The sequence below is a fragment of the Poecilia mexicana genome, unplaced genomic scaffold (assembly GCF_051168715.1).
Source record: "Poecilia mexicana isolate PSO_F unplaced genomic scaffold, ASM5116871v1 scaffold_21, whole genome shotgun sequence".
NCBI lineage: Eukaryota > Metazoa > Chordata > Actinopteri > Cyprinodontiformes > Poeciliidae > Poecilia > Poecilia mexicana.
In genome coordinates, this window is record NW_028263390.1 from 6,514,885 (window position 1) to 6,536,529 (window position 21,645).

The 21,645-nt window shown below is 39.7% G+C and overlaps 1 protein-coding gene across 1 annotated transcript; it reads left to right on the forward strand.

Moving 5' to 3' along the window:
- The first annotated feature begins 380 nt into the window (after positions 1 to 380).
- Positions 381 to 18,679, forward strand: sptlc2b (serine palmitoyltransferase, long chain base subunit 2b). Its single transcript, XM_014984371.2, has 12 exons — positions 381 to 660; positions 3,829 to 4,023; positions 4,759 to 4,913; positions 6,705 to 6,853; positions 7,072 to 7,196; positions 8,776 to 8,869; positions 9,802 to 9,907; positions 10,878 to 11,097; positions 13,208 to 13,334; positions 15,774 to 15,909; positions 16,008 to 16,137; positions 17,124 to 18,679. Exons 1-12 carry the CDS (start codon positions 517 to 519, stop codon positions 17,235 to 17,237), a joined length of 1,695 nt encoding a protein of 564 aa, XP_014839857.2. The 5' UTR covers positions 381 to 516; the 3' UTR covers positions 17,238 to 18,679.
- The last annotated feature ends 2,966 nt before the right edge of the window (positions 18,680 to 21,645 follow it).

The following is a 21,645-nucleotide window of genomic DNA, read 5'->3' on the forward strand; positions in this document are numbered from 1 at the left end:
TAAAACGATATTATGGTGATGGATCCCTGTATTTCTCTCCTCTCCGCTTCCCTAACTTTATTTTACTTGTATAACCCACCTTTACCCTTGTGTATTTTTCCAATTCAACCCAGCAGCGTCACTGGAAAAGGTTCGCTGTCCTAAAAGGTTACCATAGGTTATATCTCTGTGGGCTGAGCTTCACGGCGTCTCACGCTAAAGAAAGACTGAAAAAAATGCGAGAGCTCTCACAGTGCTCCAAAAGATGACGAATGACCTTTGGCAAATAAAGTGCTGTTCAGATTCTGATAATAATGATTACTGTTTAAATAGACGATCTTTGCATTGACTTCACGCTATTGGTCGAGAGAACCACACAGGGGCGTGAATTTCCGGCAACCTCGGTGCGGTCACAGGGCAGTGGCAGAGTGGGCGTTGAATCCGTCTTCCCCCTACTTATCTCAAATCCTGACTTCACATTCTGAATCACTACACAAGTTGAATCCACTCAGTTCGTGAAATTTACCCGGGGGAACCATGACGGAAAGCTCCTCGACGAAGCTGCTGAACGGAGACGCCTGCCGCCGGACGTTAAACGGAAAAAACGCGAGTAAAAATGGCTACGTGAAGAACCACTGTCTGTTTCAGCAGTCACAGAAGTACAGTCGCTCCGGGGAGAAGGTAAGGCCCAACCGTCACGGAGAGAAGACCGGAAGAGGCTAGTGACAAAGTGTGACTTTCTATTTTATATAAACATAGTATCCGATTCGTTCTATGAGGTATATATTTATATTTGCCGTGTTTGTTTAGCGGCTAAATTCTTGTGTGGGAGTGGTTTCCCTGAGCAGAAACGTGCAAGGCTCGGCTACATGTCAGTATAACAATATGCCGCTACTAATATCATTGTAATTACCTCGTACAGTTAGCTTCTAACGCTCTTTAGTGGGAGTTGACGCAAATATTTGTATTAGACATTAGTTATGTCGTATAGCACACATTTTCTATTTCTTGTTCGAAATGTAAATTCTGAAATGCCAGTGTTATATTCATAATTGTCCATTTCAAAGAGGGCTACTGGAACGGCCACCCTTAACTTGTGTCATTTTAACACTGTTGTGGACTGAGAAACCTGATCAGGGATGATTGTAGTGATGACTTCCCCCCTCACCCTCCTCCATCTGTAACTTTACACCCTGTTGTTTCCATGCCGTATGCGCCGCTTGGTGAGGTTAGACAGGTCTCTGTTTACTGACTTGAGTTTGAAGATGACAAGTGTCCTGTGGTGTCGGAGGTGGTGTCTGTTCCCAGGGAGAGGGAGGCTCAGCGGTGCTTTGACTTGTCCCATCAGCTGGATGTCTCCAGGCTTGAAAGGGCGCGGTCCATTTTAATAGTTTGATTTTTAAACAGTACACATTCTTCATTTGGGTGTGAGGGTGATTTTCTCCCCAGAATAAGATCAAATACACTGTAGTGAACGTCATATTCCACTGCTTCAATTGTTTTCATCCACTGGGTTCGTGTTTTGAGCAAAAGCATATCAGGTCAGCCTACAGGGAGTTAAGGCAGAGATGCAATCTTATCACAGCTCAAATTGCTTTCAGTAAGAGGTGGGATTTATGGCGTCAAAAGGAAGAATGTTCCCTAGCTAGTTACCATCTGGAGTTGTAAATAATAATCAATCTAAAGTAGAAATGCACCAACATGATATTTCTGAATGACTTCCAGATGGAGTATTTTGTAATCGCTGAAGTTGCTGGTTCTGATTCCAGATGCCGTCTCTTCCATCAAGAACGACGGTCTTCTGACAGAGATTTAAAGAGCAGCAGCAAAAGCAAACGAGGTGGCTTAGCAGCGCTTGCTAGTAACTGATTATGGAAAATTGAGCTGTCGCTATGCCATAGCCAGGCCTGTCACAAACACGAATTTTACTGGACAATAAATTGTCCCGGAGATTATTGCGATAAACGATAACATTGTTATTTTGAGATCATTTTTAAGTAATATATTGATAGGGTATAATAATGTAAGTTCACTCTCTCGAACATCTATAAACTTTAATTTTGTAAAGAACACTTTGGTCTACAAAGTCTCTCTAAACAACAATAGCCCTTCAAAAAGCATTAATCATCAGAATGGAAATTATTACACTCCTTTTAATTTATCATGCAATGAATTGATTTATTGCGACAGGTTTAGTCGTGATGACAGTCATGGCACTGTCATGGAACAACAATGTCTTCAGTCAGAGGCTTCTTCTGATTCTTTGCAAATCTGACTGCTACTGGAGATCCTTCCTGTTCACAGCCTCGTCACTCGAAAAGACTCTTTGAATAGAATTTGATGATATGAGTTATGACATTTAATTTCCCTTTGGGATAAATGAAGTATTTTTGATTTGAAGAGATTTTGGACTATCTGATCATTGGTCAGAGTATGTCCGGCTGAAGATTGCACGTCCAAGTTTCTAACCATTTTTGTACGGTCTCTTCATAAACAGGATGTGGCTCCTTATATTGGCTTTGGCCAGTAGAAGGATCCAAAGAGCGATGCTGTGTAATTCCACTTTTACGGGAAGTTCAATATTATTCAAAACTCTAATCCATTTCTAGCTGTAGATGTTTTTAACCCTGCATCTTTTTCTCAACACATTTGACGTAATTCTGACGTGGGGGAAAAAACGTCCCGATACTGGAATCCGAAAGGCATGTAAACAATCCCCTCGGTACTTCAGATTGTCTCCACACCGGATCAGCATTTTTTGTTTCTTTTTGCAAACAGAATTCTGGCCTGCTTATTTATTATCCAGCTTGAACCAAACGCGATGTGCTTACACCACAAGCTTCCCCCTATTGTGTACACAATGTAATCTGATCGTCTGCCACCGAGATGCAGAACAAGCAAGTGAAGCATTCTCTTCACTTCTTCTGGTGCCCACTTCACTTTAATCTCTGTTTAGCTGCTTAATTCGTTGGTATCATTTGCTCTACGAGGTTCATCTGAGTTTATGTTTTTTCTTCCATAAACTCCCAACTGTCCACCATGTTGAGCATTTTCTCGGCTGTTTCAGAGCTGAACCTGTTTGGCAGACTTTTACAATGCACAAACGATACACACAGTACACTTTGAGCTGCTCCGAGGTATTTCATTGAGAAGCATGACCGGTCACATGAGAAGTGGCTGCTCTAGCTGCTGGGCAGAGCTCGTAATGAGCGACTGCACTCAAGTAGAAATTCCTCCAGTTCAGCTCGAAATTCTGCTTACATGTTCTCCTCCGACAAGATTTAAGCTCTCCTGCATTTCAAGATCAATACATTTACAACTCTGGATTAATAACTTCCTTGCTAACCCTGTGTGTGCAGCAGACCGGGTCTTTGTAAAAAGAAAAAAAAAAAAGCATTGGAGTCTCGATTTACTGTTTAACCTTTTCTAAGATAAAGAGTTTAATAAGTAATCCCTGCTGTTCTGCAACACATTCAGGAGCCTGTATATCGTTTTAGTGTTGTGTCCTTTCCATGACTCATCTAATCTCAAGGATAGATAAATGGTTATCTTTTTTTATATTTATACATTCACCTCTTACGTTCAACGTCACATTTTTGTTCAAGTACGTAAGTAATTAAAGTTGGCACATTCTTTTTTTTGTATTTATCCTTTAAAAGTTAACAAAAATGGATTGAGAGTTCTGGGTGGGAAAGTCTAAAATTAAGACAGGAAAATATGTAGAAATCCTGTTTATAAGAAGAATCAGGGCTCGTCGTGTGCAGTATAAAACGTTGCTTTCGTTTGGACTTCTGAGTTGGAAAAAGATGCCTTGGAGTCACTGAAAACGTCCCTTCTTTTGTTCCTCAGAAGCAAAATGCGACCCATAATCCCAGTTTGTACAAGAAGCCCTTCATGGAGTATTTCGAGGAGACGCCTCTGCTGGTGGCTGTGCTCACCTACATGGGCTACGGCATCCTCACCGTCTTCGGCTACCTCAGAGACTTCCTCCGCCACTGGAACATCGAGAAGTGCCACGTGGCTCGAGAGAGAGACGAGCAGAAGGTGAGGCAGCTTTTTTTGTGTGTTTGACACTTGGAAAGTGTCAGATATCGTAGTGGATTCTTTGAGTAGTTTTGACAGAAATCGAAGCTTTTCCCTCGGTCTGGTTTGTGTTTTAACAATGATTTCGAAGGGAGAACTTTATTTTCTAGAAAATTCTGCTAAAAGAATCTTTCTGGCTCTTCACTGCAAAAACTCTTCATTTTACCAAGTGTTTTTTTTTTTTTGTCCAGTTTCTATTGCAGTGTCCCAGTACACTTGAAAATGAGATAAAAACTAACTTACTAGTAAGTTTTCAGCAAGAAATAGGATCTTGTTTTGAGTAAATAATTCCTTAATGTTGATGAAAAAGTGCTAGCCAGGACATTTATCCCACATTGTAAGTTAAAAAATGTTGTTCCACTGGGAGGTTATTTCACTTAATAGTTAGCACTTTATCAATATTAAGGAATTGTTGACTTAAAACAAGTTCCTACTTTGAGCTGTAAGCTAGTTTTTTTTTAAATCTTATTTCAAGTGTATTAAGATATTTGCACTAGAAAGTAGACCAAAAATACTTGATAACATCTTGTGTTTTTGCAGTTTTATCATTTCGCGTCATTGTTTTACGCCTTTCCTAATCTTCAGACCGATTTATCTTGTCAAACTGTAAATATTTCCTTTTGCTCGGAACAAAGATAACTTGTGCATACTGAAATGTCACGATAAACGTCAAAATATTTCCTCCCCTCTCCACAGGATTTCGTCCTTCTCTATCAGGACTTTGAAAACTTCTACACCAGGAACCTGTACATGCGGATCCGGGACAACTGGAACCGGCCCATCTGCAGCGTCCCCGGAGCCAAGATGGACCTCGTAGAGAGAGTTACCCACAACTACAACTGGACGTTTGAGTAGGTTGCTGCGTTGTGTATTTCTGTTGACATCTGTTTGTTCATTTTGAGGAAAGCATGTCTCAGAATGAAAATAAGTTCATGTCCTCTTCTACCGACTGAGCTGCATTCTACGTCTGTCATTACAAAGTAGATATAGTTGTGGTTTTCTTGGCACACAGTGGCAGTTTGTGTCGATGCTGATCTAGGATCACGCCCAGTGGTTGCTTAAGTTGCACCCTGAACAGAGTGACTTCATTCAGGAAGTTATTTTGTACGCACCAGTATCTGTCACATGGTCTATATCTTAAAAAATAAAGACATTAAGATGATGTCTGTTATATCTAAATGTGGTTACAGTGACCCTGTAAATCAGCTTGGAAAGAGTTAAAAGGCGTGGCGCCGATCTAATTTTATCTCACTATCTGTGATCGTCTGCTCTCTCAAGAAAATGGAATGTGTTTTATCACATTTATGTACTGACAACAGATAATCCTGCTGTGATATTCAAAACACTAACATTAGTGATTATCTTAGCTGTTTCACAACAGCTAGGAGTGTAGGGCATTCGCCACCATTTATGTTGACAAACAGCTCTGTTAAAAGTCTGGCTGAGTCACGTTGGTATGAGAAGTATCTACAAAAGCGCTGGAAGCTTTTTTTGGTTAAATAAACTCTCATTGTCAGTGTAGATGAAGACAAAGGCAGGTAAAGCGTAAACGGTTAATAATAAAAGCAGACGCACCAATCGCAAATGTAGTCAAAGTCTGACCCAATCTTAGCTTCTGTGTTCTCTTTAGTAATTATAAATAACTAAATTAGAATAAAAAAGAGAAATAAACAAACCACTGATTTTTCAGAAACAACACAAAGTCATACAGACTTATCTATCTAAAGGAGAGATGCAGCCAGATCCTCCAGGTTATTAGATATATGTAAGATCTTCAGTTTCTTTCTACTATATCATTACTAAAACGGTCTCCATGTGAATATTGAATGAGGAAAAGCTCAGATTTACTATTGTGTCTTTAAACCAAAAATGTATTTTTTGTTCAAACCATAAGCATCTGTGTGTCATGGTCCATCAATATTTATTATCCAGGGTGAAGTCGCATTTTGTGGGAGAGCAGTCAACATTACACAGCTTCTCTGATATAAAAGATTCCACTATTATTATTATTATTATTATTATTATTATTATTATTATTATTGTCGGAGTTGCCATTTTAAACTGTCTGTAGCAACTGTATATGAGCGATTGGTGCAGTTAGCATTAGCAAAAACAGCAGTCTCTTCTCAACCCCTGTAGTGTTGGTTTACCGTTAACTGCTATATCCTTGGGGGAAAAAAAAGACAATTGGATTCTACTAAATTGTGAAACAGAGTGGCTTTGCTGTGATCTGTTCATCTTCCTGTCATTTTCTGACATCCAACTTCCTGTTTTAGGAAGCAGCCTGAATGAAAACAAATCCGTCACTGTAAAAACATAGTTTCCTTTCCAGAACCTTCCCTACATTCTTTGTGCTTCCTCTCGCTTGATTTTTCAAAACTGCAGAAGTGTAGATAACAGCTAGCTAAATCCCCTTCCTGCAGTAGCAACCTCCTGACTGAAGAGTGTTGCTACTGCAACCTCCAGACATTTAGGTATGGCGCGTTCACAGACTCTGTGGGGGCGGAGGGGAGAAGGTGATATTTTGTATTTTCCAGCCAACTGTTTACAGTGAACGTAAAATCAATGCTCTGGTAATCAAAGCAGACATTCTCCTGATTTTCTGACGCTTTATTTATTTATTTATTTATTTTTGGTTTCAGGCATACCGGCAAGGTGGTGAAGGACGTCATCAACATGGGCTCATACAACTACCTCGGCTTTGCTGAGAACACTGGCCCTTGTGCTGATGCTGCTATCGAAGTCACACAGAAGTATGGAGCCGGCGTGGGAAGCACTCGCTGTGAGATGGGTAGGTTAATCATCCTGGAAGTTGGTTTTTGAAGGAATTTCCAATATTTCAAAGTTAGTTTAAGAAAACAAATTAATTTATGTTTTTTTTTTTTCCAGCTGCTACATCAGTTTTTAACAAATAATAGTCATCTATTTTGTAAATAAAAGGATGCAGATAAGATAAAAATTGAACACACTTCTTTCTTTTTGTTTTTTTTTTTGTTTGTTTTTTTACAGGCAACCTGGACATCCACGAGGAGTTGGAAGAGTTGGTGGCCAGGTTTCTGGGTGTCGAGTCGTCCATGGCGTTCGGGATGGGCTTTGCTACCAACTCCATGAACATTCCTGCTCTTACTGGGAAGGTGTGGTGGCAGGGGGGGGGTTGTCTCTTCCTTTGTGTTTTGTTATTTGTTCCCTGCTGAATCTTGCGTAACTCCTTTTTTTTTTATCATGTGGGCGTTCCTGTCTAGTTATTGTGACCTTCTTCCAGCAACAAGTTTCACTGTTACTGGAAAACCCGACGCATCGTCTGCGTAAAAGGTTCAGTCGCGTGTTCAAACAGGAAGGCCGGCAGCTTCCGGTTCGAGCTTTGAAAGCACTCCGAGTGCAAAGGGTTGATGACTGATGTCAGGGCCTCTTTGACTGGATTCATTGTACGCAGCGCGAGCCAATAGAAAAATTTCCTGACAAAACAAGTGGAGAACGATTAAGAGTTGGAGAGAGGAGCAAGACGCACACGACTGTGCTTTTTTTTGCTAGTTTACATTCATATGAGCCCATCTTTATGTCTTAAATCTACATTATGCAACATGCTTGTTTGCTCTTTGGCCACAGGAAGTTACGTAAACTAAATCTTTTCTTTTGTGGAATTTTTGCCTTTGTATTTATTTCTATGGGCTTTTCAGGTTTAGGGACATCACTATTTGAAATCCCATAACATTCACCGTTCAAAGGAAGATACTTGTCTGCCTGTTGACTTTCTGTTTAAGATTAAACTTAAAGCGTGAAGTAGTGATTGAACTAAGACTAATCAGGGTTCGCTCAGGTGCTTGAAATCCCTGAAAATGCTTGAATTTCATTTCAAGGTTTGGAAAGTCCTTGCTTTCTGTATTCGGTCCTTAAATGTGCTGAAACACTCAAACTGCGTGGATCTGTAATAAAATGCAATCTAACGTTTTAGAAGTCTAAATTTGGGAAGCGACATTTACAGTTGAAACCAGACATTTTAAGACACCTAGTAAAAAGAACAGACATATATTTTTTTCTTACTGTTTGAAGTTAAATCAGACCAAACTTTTCCTGTTTTGGGTCAGTTAGAATTAGCAAAATTATTTGTATTTGCCAAATGCCATGTCATTTAACAAGAACTGTCTTAGGGATTTATTTTCTCACCTTGTTTTGGTATGTCGTGTTCAAACATTTAATTTGAGCAGGAAATTTACATTTAACTTATTAATAATTGTTTGGATTGTTTCAATGCAGTGAATATGTATTATTTGTAATGCCTCAGTAAGTTATTGATCTGTGAAATTGAAATGCAGGTTTTCTTATTTTCTATACCTTAAACAAAGTTGTGTTTATTGTTAAATAATCTTTTAACAGTAATAAGCAACGTCACATAATAGGGAACAAAGCAGTTTTTTTTTTATTTTGTTTATTGGTATTGTTTTCATCTCCACGGTGTAGTGCTGGAAAAGTTTAAAAACTCCCCTTGGAAATGCTTGAAAAGTGCTTCGGTTTTACTGAGGGAATCATATTTGAACCCTGAACAATGTAATCACGAGGCCAAAAAAGTTGTTGCTCAACACGAACAACTCAAGCATCTGAATCCCCGGATTAGCTGGTTTTGCAAGTGGTAATAATGGATCATGTTTGCATGTGGGTGCATAAAATAAAATCGAGTAGCAAAACGGAGGTTAACTCCTGTTTTACCCTGCTTAGGGTTGTCTCATCCTGAGCGACGAGCTGAACCACGCTTCGTTGGTCCTGGGCGCTCGGCTGTCTGGCTCCACCATCCGAGTCTTCAAGCACAACAGTGAGTGGCTTCTCTCACTTCTGTCTGAAATGGAAGAAAAAAAAAAAAAAGAACACACACAGGATGAGAGAACACCCAAAGTGTGTAGAAATGCTAAACCTCTCAATTACACCACCATTCAACAATTACCTGTAAAAGGCTTTATCCAGGTGGCGAGGACAGGCGCAATGACCTGGGTGTGTGCAGATCGCTGCTGATTTCACATTGTCTCGACTTGCCCAGCTCAGTTTTCCACCAAGTTTTTTGACCGGTGTTCTGAAAGATGAAAGAATCTATATGATGTTTGTTTTCCACAAGTCTGGAAAAATTCAGTTTGCGTTCATTTCCCCCAAAGTCGATACTTTGAAGAGCTGCCACTTCCTGCTTCTTGATTTATGTTGATTCATTTATTAAATAAAAAATAGATTTTCTTCTTCTTTTTTTTTCCTGAGGTATTTAGATTTCTTTTTACATATCTCGAATTAAAATGTCAACAATTATACTCTTGACATTTATCTCTTTCCTACGACTGCATATTAGGGTCAGGCTGAGAAAATATATATATAAAAAAAATAACATTGCGAGAGTAAAGTAAAAAAAAATTGCGAGAAAAAATGTCCTAATATTACCAGAATAAAATCTAAATATTCTGGTAATAAAGTCAGAATATATTGACTTTATAATAAATTATTCTCATAATTTTATGAACATGGCCCTAATACTCTGTCGCACTTGCTAAATAGAAGGCCCTGCTTTTTTTTTTTAGCACATGAAATGTGAGACTGAACTATAATTGTAAAATTACTATTATTTATCAATTTTGTATATTTGTTTAATCAGTGGCTCTGGCGGTGGTCAGATATGTGGATTGCAAATATAATAGTTGTCCATTTTCTTTTGTAAAGGCTTCAGCTGGTAACGTCACCATTCCCCTCTCCTGCTCTCCAATGCAGACATGCAAAGCCTGGAGAAGCTGCTAAGAGATGCTATTGTTCACGGACAGCCCAGAACCCACAGACCCTGGAAGAAAATCCTGATTGTGGTGGAGGGCATTTACAGGTATGTCCACTGAATGTGGGCTGAGTTTGTAACTCCATCAGTTCAGAAATGAAGTTAATATGATTGAAAAAGAAACTGAAAATTCCTCTTTCCTTCGTTTTACTACCAGACAAACCATTTTCAGGGAGGTTGTGTTCTAAATGAGATAACCATGAAGTTGCCATTAGCCTTCCTAACACAATGCATATCTGAAATCTTTTCTACCAAGTCCCAGTGTGAAGCAGATTGAAGAATGCCTCTGAATATATTTGCATTCTCCAGACATCACAGTGGTTCTTTCAAATGCACTGTTAGGGAAGCTGTTTTGCAATTATTTGCTTAATAAAATCCAAGGAGCAACAAAGATAAACTCGCTTTAGCAGGTGTTGCTGTTTGGTTGGAACGGAAATTAACACTTTTGAAAGCATTTTATTTAATCAAAATGGCTGCTGACATCCTTGCTAGGTATTAGTTTCCACTAATCAGCACTAAAACATTGCCAATCAGTTTTTGATTTAACTTTCTCTTGATTTAAAAAGAACCCTGTGCCTTTGAAAAGAACATTTGTGCATTATTGAAAAGGTATTGAGCAATTTTCTTGTATCTTCAATGAGTGTAGCATTTTGTATTGTGAATTTTTGGTATCTAATAATATTGTAATGGAACTTACCTTGAAAGATGCGTTCAAGGTGAAATGAGTTGTTGATGTAATCTGTTTGTTGATAACGCTGCGTTCATCGAATTCATAAAAGTTCTTTGTCTTTAGACCAAGTGATAGAAATAAGAGAAGGAAGATTTCAAAAGTAAAAGTGCAGAACACTATAAAAAAAATAAAGTCTTGCACACTTTAGAGTTAATAATGAGGAGAATCATATATTTTGAAACTTTTCTTGATAACTGAATGTATAGAGCTGTAAAAATTCATTCATTGGTGGTGAAGTTTAAACTGAGTGAATAAACTGACTGATTTAGATTCCTTTAAATCCCAAAGCATGGAGGGGTCCATCGTCCGCCTGCCTGAGGTCGTCGCCCTGAAGAAGCGCTACAAGGCGTACCTGTACCTGGACGAGGCCCACAGCATCGGCGCTCTCGGCCCAAACGGCAGAGGAGTGGTGGACTACTTCGGCCTGGACCCCAGGGATGTCGACATCATGATGGGAACGTTCACAAAGAGCTTCGGGGCTGCTGGTGGATACATTGGAGGCAAAAAGGTCAGCAGCGAAAGCTCTGGAGGGATAACGGTTAAAACTCGTCAAAACGTTACCCCGTAAAAGCAAGAAGTTGTGATTCAAATAGTTTGAGTGCTTAATCATCCTCAGCAGATTGGGCAAGTTTCCTGTCTTTACTGCGTCATATGGTGTTGGTCAACACTGTTGCCAAAAAAAAAAAGAACAGAAATCCAGCTTTTTGTTTTTTGAAAAGTTGAGCTCGGTTCATCCAGTTGTTTTTTTAACAACTCAAGAAGAAAAGGCATATTAGATTTTGTTGTTTCAAAGCCCTTTCCCTCCATACAGCAGAGCTCCTAAGGCAGGTGTGTCAAACTCAATTTCACCGAGGGCCACTTCAGCATATTGGCCACCCTCAACGGGCCACATTGATGGTACAAATCAGGAGTGCCCAGGTGAAAACTAAAGAGAATTTCAACGTTGTGTTAATCCATTTGAGGAGCCGGCAGTTTATCTTGAGGAAATAAATGACGATGCAAAAGTTAATTAGACTGTAACATGCGCAGTCCGCTGCTCAACCACTGCGGAAGCGGCTATGCCGTTGCGAAGAATTAAAAACCGCTGGAAGTAACTCATCCAGAAGATTTAACAAATGGAGCCTTGTTGCACGTTACCCAGGAGAGCGACGCTCTGGAGGAGCTGCAGACGAAACATCTGTCCATTTCAGAACCACGCAAAAAAAGAAAAAAAAAAATCCCGGAAAAAGCTCACACCGGACCGCGCAGGGTAAAACACTCACAGAATTCAGTTGATCTGTTTGGATCAGACAGATCCAACTGACTGATGAATTAGCGCAGATTTTTCTGCAGATGGGAACCAGGAGGAAGTGCGTTCAGACCCCAGCGGGTGAAGTGATGCTAATTTAAGTGAAGTCGCTTAATTTATTAAAAGTTATTGGGGCCAGTCAGTGGTTTTTGTCACTACGAGAAATATGTAGATGCATTTATCTGCTTAATTTGTGATGGGATCTGGATTCACGGTGAATATTAACTAAACCGCATAAAATGCGGTTAAATGGCCGATGTTAATATGATTGTAATTTCACGGATAAAAATAGTACATGACCGATTTTTTTTATTTTTTATGTTGTCGGTCAAGATAAGGATAACAAAAAAAGTCTAGCGGGACCTGCCGCCCTGACACCAACTCACACATCTTCATTCACAGTCTTACTTGTAAATCGATTTTTCTTTTCTTGGACGTTTTGATGTTACTTTGTCGATTTATTCGTTGGGAAAATCAATCAGCAACTTGAGGTGACTCTGCTGCTCTCTAGTGGTGAGAAGCCGTAATGTTGGCTGGTAACAATCGGAATGCATTATGGGAGATGTAGTTTGTAGTCAATTCGTGCTCAAAACCTATTTTAAGTCAATCATCAGCCTATAAAACGCTGGGGCGGGCCACATAAAATGACATGGCGGGCCACATGTGGCCCGCGGGCCGTGAGTTTGACACATGTGTCCTAAGGTCTTTAAAAGTCTATGGAGGCACCATTTACTGCTTTCATTTTCTTTGAAAAAAAAAAAAAAAAAAAAGATTTGAGTTTCCAGACAATATTTATTCCAATTTCAATATGATGAAAAAATGTCTAAATACCAAGTTGTATTTGTCTTATATACTTAAATCACACGTTTTCTTCAATTTGCTACATCATAATTCACAATGTTTTGACCCCCTAACCCTCTTTAAACTGAGTCTGTACTTCTAACACCAAACACAATTAAAAGGTGATTTAGATGTTAAACTAAGCGCTAAAACATATATATTTTTAAGTTTTTAATTTTTTTACAAAGGAGTTGAGGTATCAAAGTTCATAAACTATTTTAAAGAATCTGCTCTGATTTGCGAAAACTAAATCCTCATAGATGTTGAAATGAACCTGATGTAAATAATTAAAGTTGGTAATCAGAATCCGCTTTCAGCGTTAATTTAAGACTCGGAGACAAATGGAGATAAAACCAGTGTAGCATTTTAAAGGCAGATGTTTGGTCTGGAATTGTGAAACTGGATAATAAAAAGAAAAAAATGATTAAGAACTGTAACAGTAGACAACAATGTATCTCTGTAAAACTAATTTGACTGATTTGTCTGTCAGGAGCTGATCGACTACCTGCGCAGCCACTCTCACAGTGCTGTGTACGCCACCTCCATGCCGCCTCCTGTGGCCCAGCAGATAATCACCTCCATGAAGACCATTATGGGAGAGGATGGAACAAGTCTGGGTACGTGCCAAAAAAAAGCACTAATAGGAAAAAGTTATCAAATTAAACCAATATATCACTTCGCATTGAGATTCTTGTTTTCTTTTGATTAGAAGTATGCAACCTTCATACTTGATTTCAGTTTTTTGGTTTAAAAAAATCTGGCTGCAAGTGTTTGGTTTGACCACAAGATGGCAGTAAGCTCGTACTTTGCATTGCAACCAGAGAATCGATTCTCAGGCCAAAGATTGTTCCTCTCAGTTCCCATGAGCCTTGCCAGACACACCAGCACATAAAAAGTAGCTGGACTGCTTTATTACAAATTAAGACATCTGTGATGTACTTCTAAACACATTACCAAAGTCTAATTAAATTCAAAGTTCTTTTGAACTTTTGAAGAACACTGTAATTAGAAGATTCCTTTCAGTAAAAATTACATATTTTTCTTCATAAGTTCACCTTTTTTTTTTTTCTTTTTTTTTTGTTCATCTTAAACCCTCCCCTTGTTTCTTTGTTCAGCTTTGGGCCAGACTAATGGAAAGACCTCTACCTATTCCCTTTTATCACTTTCACATGTGTGCTCCTTTTTTTTTGTTGTTGCTTTCACACTGTGGGTGCAAAGCAGCATGGTGCCTCAGGACCAGAGACCTCTGCAGACCCGACTCTGCTGGACTCTCCTACACACACAAATAAACGACAAAGTCTTGTTATTCTTTCTGGGGCGGCACCTTCTTTACTTTTTACGAAGCTTGATTGATTCAAACCCCCCGACCCCACTCCATCAACCCGTCCAAAAGCTGATCTAAGATCAGGTTACGCTACTTTCAAGCCTCCCAGTTGATAGGTACAAGAATAACAACTGCTGCTGCAACCTTTGTAGTGTCTTCTTTTGTGTTTTTTTTTTCTTTTCCCAAGAAGAGAAGGCCTGACCTTGCGGCGAGGATATTAGCTTGACAAGTTCCCCCCCTCCCATGGAAAGAGCACCAGTGACAGTATGATTAGTTGCAGCTCAGTCACTGTTTGCAATTCAAGCCCTTTGAAGTTTCAGATGCTGACACAGAGTCAAAGTGACAGTCGGAGCTGCCTGTTAAAGGCCTGTTGGTTTCCACATGTCGCGCACAGAAAGGACACCAGACGCATGCCTGAATCGAAACGAAAGCTTTAATCAAACATGAACGCGTGAAGGAGAGGGGCAGGAAAAGCGACGCGCTCCCGTCCGTGTTCCCCCCCAACCCCTGAACAGGACGGCTGAGGCGTGTGAGCGCCAGCTTTCTGTTTTTGGCTAGCTGATCACTCTGGGCCAGGAATACCTGTGGATTTCTTCACAATGGAAAATATGTGCGGGTAAATATAAAGCCAGAGTTTGTTGTGTCTCAGGTTGCTTTGAAGCTCCACTGTTTCTGTTCTGGCTGTTTGAGCGCTGCCCCGGCAGATGTGTGTTGCTGTTGGCACTTTGGGGCACGTGGCTATTTGTTTGGTTGGGACACAGTTGCGTGAATCCGCAGCGTGACATGGCATCGTCCAATATCTGTTTAGTTTCAGCTTGGTGACTATGAACCTAAATAATTTTGTTTGTGTTCAACACTTTTTGTTCCCCGCTCCTAATAGATAAAATCATTCTTAATAATTAAGGATGTTTTCATGAGTAAAAGTTGGATAAAAATTACTTTTCACATTATGCCATCTTAAAAAAAACATTTAAAAAAGAGCTCTGATTGGCTATCGTGTCATGACTTTACTTTCCATTCCATTTTTTTTTTTTTTCACGACTTGAAATACGTTCAAACAGATTAATGTGTCTGTCGAGTCCGGAAAAAGTGCAAAAGCCTTCTTTCAGCCAGCTGGCAAGTGGTACAAAGCATCAGGTTGGGGAGGGGAAGCGCTTCAGTAGCCGTTGCTTTAAAAGTCGTAAAAAAGTCTGATCACTCTGGACCTTTTTTTTTTTTTTTGGTTTTCTGTTTTTTCTCTAAAAACAATTCAAACCACAGGAACACTTTGATGCAAAATGGTTTTGAAACCATAAACCTGGAATACTTTGATCATAATGAATGATAACCGGCCCATGCTTACTTTAAATTAGCAAAACTGTTAGAGACAAGTTTTATAAAGTTATAACTCATTTTCTAAAGATGTTTGCTGGCAGGATTTGTCTTTTGTTTGCTAGCTACTTGTGTATTTTAAAGAATTTTTATTTGTAAATTTTTCTGAAACCACATAAAGAAATAAGAATCATACGTTTTCAAATACAAATCTGTTTCATACAATTCACAAATGTATACCACTCATATAAAATCCCAATAATATACATTCAGTTTTGAACCACATATACGGTTTGTGAATAAAACACTATAAATTGGTAGTTTTCACAGGTTTAAGTCATTAAAACAATGGCTGGTAGGACATGCTGCTTTGGAAGTAACAGGAAGTTTCAGATTGAGTTTCTCTCTTTACGTTTTCTAGGCACTGATCGCCTCAGGCAGCTCTCAGAGAACACCAACTACTTCCGCAGGAGACTCCGCGAAATGGGCTTCATCATCTACGGCAACGACGACTCGCCCGTCGTGCCGCTGATGCTCTACATGCCGGCCAAAATCGGGTAAGCGTCGCCGCTTTTGAGTCCTCGTCCGACCCATCGGTTCAGTTTGTTTCTTTGCCGTCTTAACGCGAAGGCCTCGGGTTGCCTTCGTGTTTCAGGGCTTTCGGCCGAGAGATGCTGAAGAGGAACATCGGCACCGTGGTCGTCGGCTTCCCGGCCACGCCGATCATCGAGTCGAGAGCGCGCTTCTGCGTTTCAGCCGCTCATACCAGAGAAATGCTCGATACCGTAAGTCGATCGCAAGCTGCTGCTCAGCGGTGATGTTTGTTGAAATGATGGAGCTGTACGCTGGGTTTTGAAGTTGTATTCTAGTCCAGTTTTCAAAACATATAATAACAACATTGGAAGGAGAAGGATGACGATAAAATCTTATTCTGATTCTGACACGATCAAAATAGGGCCTGTCTTAATTCATCAGTCAGGAAAACTTATTTGGGGAGGATTCTCTAAACTTTCTAAGTTTGCATTTTAAGCCAAATAAAATAAAGAGCGCCTCACTGTGGACTTTGTAACCTGCTTTTCTTGACTTTCTCTAAATTCCTTTCCATGATTTGTGGTTCCTTTCTCGCTGGAATACCCAACCTTTATATATATATACACACACACACACACACACACATATTCCGTCTTGCACCTTAAACATTATTTAAAGCACCTGCAAGGCCAAACCGTCTTTAAATATTACTGCTAGTAGCGTAGCTTTAAAATGTTTAATTTTTATTGAGGCTTTGCTCCACTTCTCCAAAGACGCTTTATTCATCCGCCGGAGGAGCACATCATCAGCGCCGTTTGTAAATCGTCCATTTAACGGGTATCAGCCTGCTTTTGTGAGGCACACCGAGGAGCCGCTTTTTCCGTCTTCGGAAAAGCCAGCCCTCTCTCTTTCTCTGTTCCTCAAAGCATGGAATCAGGAAAAAAAAAAAAAAGGTCAGGAGGAAGGTAAATTGTTTCCAGGTGCCCTGCAGAATGTTGCAATACTGATAGGGTCTCTGGTGGAAAGGAGTGGTGATGAGGGGGGGGAGTTTTTTTTTTTTTTGTTCAATGCTGTTTTTGTTTTTTTACACTGAGCCTTCTGTTCACCTTTCACCTCCACTTTCCCCACTCTGACATGTCAAAACATCCCCACCTCCATTTGTCTGGCACAAATAAAGTCTCTTTGAATCCATATTAATATCAATCTCCTATTTCCTGTTTTGTTTTGTTTCGTTCTTAAGGCTCTGGAGGCCATTAGTGAAGTGGGCGACCTGCTGCAGCTGAAGTACTCCAGACGGGAAAAACCTCTTCCCTCTCTGGGATGGATGTCTGAAGAGAGCCTCCTTCAGGACTGAACCAGCTCCGTCTTTTTATTTCCTCCTTTCTAACCTCTCTGCACAACACACATCCCGTTAGATTAATTTATCTGATAACAAACACTTGGAGCCAGTCTCACACACTCAGCTGCTCTGCATCGCATCTGCGAGAAGCGAACCTGTGACCTGCGACGTGTTTCCGGAGCATCGCTCGCTTCCTCTCACGTCTTGAATCTTGCGCGCACAGTGAAAATATATATATATATATATATATATATATATATATATATATATATATATATATATATATATATATAAATATAATATAAACGTTTTATTTGTGCAATAAAAAAAGAGAGAAGATTTCAAGAAGCCTAAAACAAAGTAGGGGGAGCTCCGTTGTGGAGAAGAGATCTGATCCTAGCCTTTTTGTACGAGACTAACCTGATGCGTGTAAATATTATTTATCACAAAAGCAAAGGCGCATTATCTAACACACACACACACACACACACATGGTTCTCGGTGTGTATTGATCCAATCGCTTCTACTTGAATCTGCTTACAGAATATTGGATTTTCTTTCTTTTGTTTGTTTTGTTTGTTCTCCCCAACCAAAGGTTGTTGCATATGTATAGATATATTTTCTACATTTCTCTTGAAATGTGAAGCAGATGTTTCCAAAAGAAAAACATGTAACTGTAGGGGGAAAAAAAAAAAAAAAAAAGACTGACAAAATATTTTTTTACCGCTTATTTTCTATTAATAGTCCTGTGGCCTAAATTACTGTTTACACCTGCACTCAAACACTTGAGCCAAGTGTCTTTAACATTTCTTTGAGGTAAATGGCCTACATGTATATAGTTTTCCCCCCTCCATTCTGCTCACTAAAGTGCTTTTATGTGGATATCCGAGCATGACGACACGCTGCAACTTCGATCTGTATGCATGACGATGCTGCTTCCAAACTCATCCGATATGTACAGAACAGTTTTTATTTATTGAAGAAAGGCATCTTATCCTTTTGCTATTTGTTTCTGAAAGGCAGCTCTAAAACATGCTACAGCTGAGAGTATATATTTGAATCATCTTAACATTCGCACTGTTACCACTGACAGGCGCTCTGAATGCCGAATGACGTTGGTAGGAAAGTTTTATGTATATCTACATAAATATATACCCTGAATGTTCTTTATTTATTTTTTTTTTTTTCACCGTAATTTTTACATTTTGTGATCATCCACTGAAACAGCATTCCATAATCAATTTTTGCTTTCAGTGTGTAGCTGTCATTTTGATCTTTGATCTGTTTTTTTTTTTTTTTTTGGTAAACAGTCTGCTGTCCAGTTTCAATGTGAGTCATTTTTGTTCGGTCACTACTGATGTCAACTCAAGGTGGTGGTTGTTGGTCAGAAAGTTGTCTGTTGTCTGCCAATGTGTTCGTTTAAGCTGATAAAAAAAAATCAAAAAACATCCAACGGCTTTGATTTCTTTTTGCTTTTTTTCCCGTCCTCTACACATCCATCGTACACTACAGTGGCGTATTTGTCCGATCCATTTCACCTCATCCTTTAATAATCTGAACAATAATTTTAGGTGCGGGAGTGGGAAAAAAAGTTTATAAAATGTGGAAAACATGATTAAAAGTGCTCTGGCAAAGGATTTTCTTCCTGGGAGAAGTTTCTCGTCGAGCGGACCATTGGGAGCTTGCAGTTGCGCCTTTGTTGCAAATTAGGTTTATTGTTGAAAGAAAAGCTCAAATTGGTCAGGTGTTTGCAATAAACAGCAGAAACTGTTTGTAAAAATGTAATATTACGAGGATTTCGTCAACATTCAACGCTACATAACGGCAAACATTTGCAAATTGGGAGCAGTCTAACGCAACGGCTTTATTTAGTTGCATCGGGTTGAGATACAACGCCGCAAATACCTGGACAGTCCACTGGAATATTTTGATGCGTATTGAAAATATTGTGGGTATAAAGTTCAGACATCATCCAAAAACAGAAATATAGAAAAGACCTTGACTTTTCCTAGAGATACAAATGGAAGCATAATTTGCAATTTTTCAAATAAGGACCTATGCCACCTGGTCATGGTAGCTATCATCGTTTGCCACCAGATTACCATGGAAACAGGTGGTCAACAAACCATGGTTGGTGTCATTCAACTTCCTAACGGGGAAATGACTCCAAGCACGTCTAAAGGTTCAACAAGGCTTTGGTTTCGGGGGAAGTCCTGGACGATGCTGGAGTGGCCCATCATATATAGTTGCCTGATGTGAACTTTGTTGAAAATCTGTGGTGTGGTTTGAAAAGGTGGTTGCGGCACTCCAGCCTAACATTAGAAAGGAACTGAAGGACTTTGCTTGTAATTAATCGGGCTAAGGTTCCTCAGGAACACTGCTACTAGCTGCTATCTGACTACTAATCACGTTTGCAGTAGCATTTTTTTTCTTTGAGACTTGAGTAGTCATGAAATGTAAAATTCAGCGTTTGATGTGGAGAAGTCACTCATAATATTAGTTGTGAGCTCTTTAAATAGCTATTTTTTTTCCCACTTTATTATTGCAAACAGCTGCCAGTTTGTTCGTTTTACCAATAAACCTAATTTGCAGCTGGTGTTGGAACTTGTTTTGTTTTTCCTCCCTACTTTCCACATACGAATCTGCATTTAGTCTTTAATGAATATGTTCAAAGTCTGGGCTTTGGGAACAAAATAATGTGACCTTTACTTCCCAAACCGAACTGTTTGGACCACAGGAAACTGATCGGCCACGTCTGTCTTTGGAACTGTACGCTGGCCATGATGTTTCTGAACCATGCTGCTAGAAAACTGTGCCACGAAAATTAAATCAGTTTTGAAGTTGAATCCTTTTCTGACTAGTTTTGTTTTATTTACTGAAATAAATCGGGACTGAAACTTTAAGAGCTAAAACAGCAAATGACCAAGGACAAGTCGTTAACTTTATTCACTAAACTTTTGAGGGTTTTAATGTTTTTGGAGCAACAATTTACAATAATAATGTTTAAAATTGACTTCAACTACAAGAACACAATGGACAAATTTCACTGTCATTTTTAAAAAATAAACCCAAAGTGGAAAAGCTTATTTATTTACATGATGCCAACCGGGAATGTCATCATTGACGACACTCAGGACGCAATTATGGATTCTCATCAATCTGGGAAGGAATACAAGACCATTTCCAAACAACTAAATGTATTTTATACCTCAATCAACTGACTTGTCTCGGTTTCTTAATTGGATTTCGATCTGGACTTTGACTAGGTCATTCTACTAGATCTATGCTTTGATCTGAACCATTACATTATACCCGGATTGCTTTCCTGATGGAAGGTGGACTTCTGGGCCCGTCTAATCTTCTTGAGCCTCTAACAGGTTTTCTTTCAAGTTTGTAGCTTGTATTGAGCTCCACCCATCAGCTCAGCTCAGTTTCCTCGTTCCTGCATGTTACCACCTCCATGTTTCACTGTGCGGTTGGTAAGTTCAAGGTCTTCATGCCACTCCTTAATACGGTCTGATTTGAGAACTAATCGGCTTATTGTTGTAGTTTTCTCATTTGTCGGTGCTGGGTGTGCTTGCGTCCTCTCTCCAGAACCTCCAGGTCTAGGCTCAGGGGACAGTGGGTGTGTCTGAGTGCTGCTGTCCCACCTGACTACTATCAGCTAATCCACATCTGAGTTAAAAGGGTCTCAAGATAATTCCTTGCCTGGTGGTCAGCCACTGATGGTAGAAGTCAACCAAAACCTTTGACTTCCATTGAGATTTTTTAGTGAAAACTCATTGTTTTGGCATTCATGTTTGTCTTTTGCAGTCCTTCATCAGAACGCAACTCAGACACTTACCTGACAAAGGTCTTTGAGTGGGTTCCTCCTCTGAGTCCATCTAGAGCGTACATTTGTCTCCAGGCACAGCCATAACACTCCACTCGTGAAAGTAAATCTGTCCGGCTTCTCCTTGGCAGTCAGACAACAATTCTGAGTGCTGCTCTGCCAGCAGGAAACATAAAAAAAATATAAATTAACAAAATTGTTCCCCTCAACTCCTCAGCCTGCCTGCTCTCCAGCAGACCACCTGCACTTCCAGGAATCCTCACCTTCTGGATCACACCCAGCGACACATCTCCAAGTCGGACTGATCCGTTGTTTCTCCTCAGAACAACATTCCGAGCTCCCAAAACCCACTAACTTCTATTGTAAACAGACTTCTAAAACTAAACTGGATCTCAATATGTAGACTTGTCCAATTCTCTCACCTGAACTCTGGATTTCTGCAAGCCTTTCATATGATCAAAGCTTTAAATATTTTTTGGAAAATAACTCTGCTTTAAGCACTTAAACTAATTCATCCCTGATCTGCCTGCTTGTGTTTCTTGGTCATAACTAAGGATGTTCGATGTATCAGAATTAGCATCAGTATCAGCC

Excerpts from the sequence above, each read along its gene's own strand:
- sptlc2b (XM_014984371.2), top strand. The coding sequence starts at position 517 with ATGACGGAAAGCTCCTCGACGAAGCTGCTGAACGGAGACGCCTGCCGC. Across the intron at positions 7,197-8,775 it reads TTCCTGCTCTTACTGGGAAG|GGTTGTCTCATCCTGAGCGA; the intron begins GTGTGGTGGCAG and ends TACCCTGCTTAG. Across the intron at positions 8,870-9,801 it reads CCGAGTCTTCAAGCACAACA|ACATGCAAAGCCTGGAGAAG; the intron begins GTGAGTGGCTTC and ends TCTCCAATGCAG.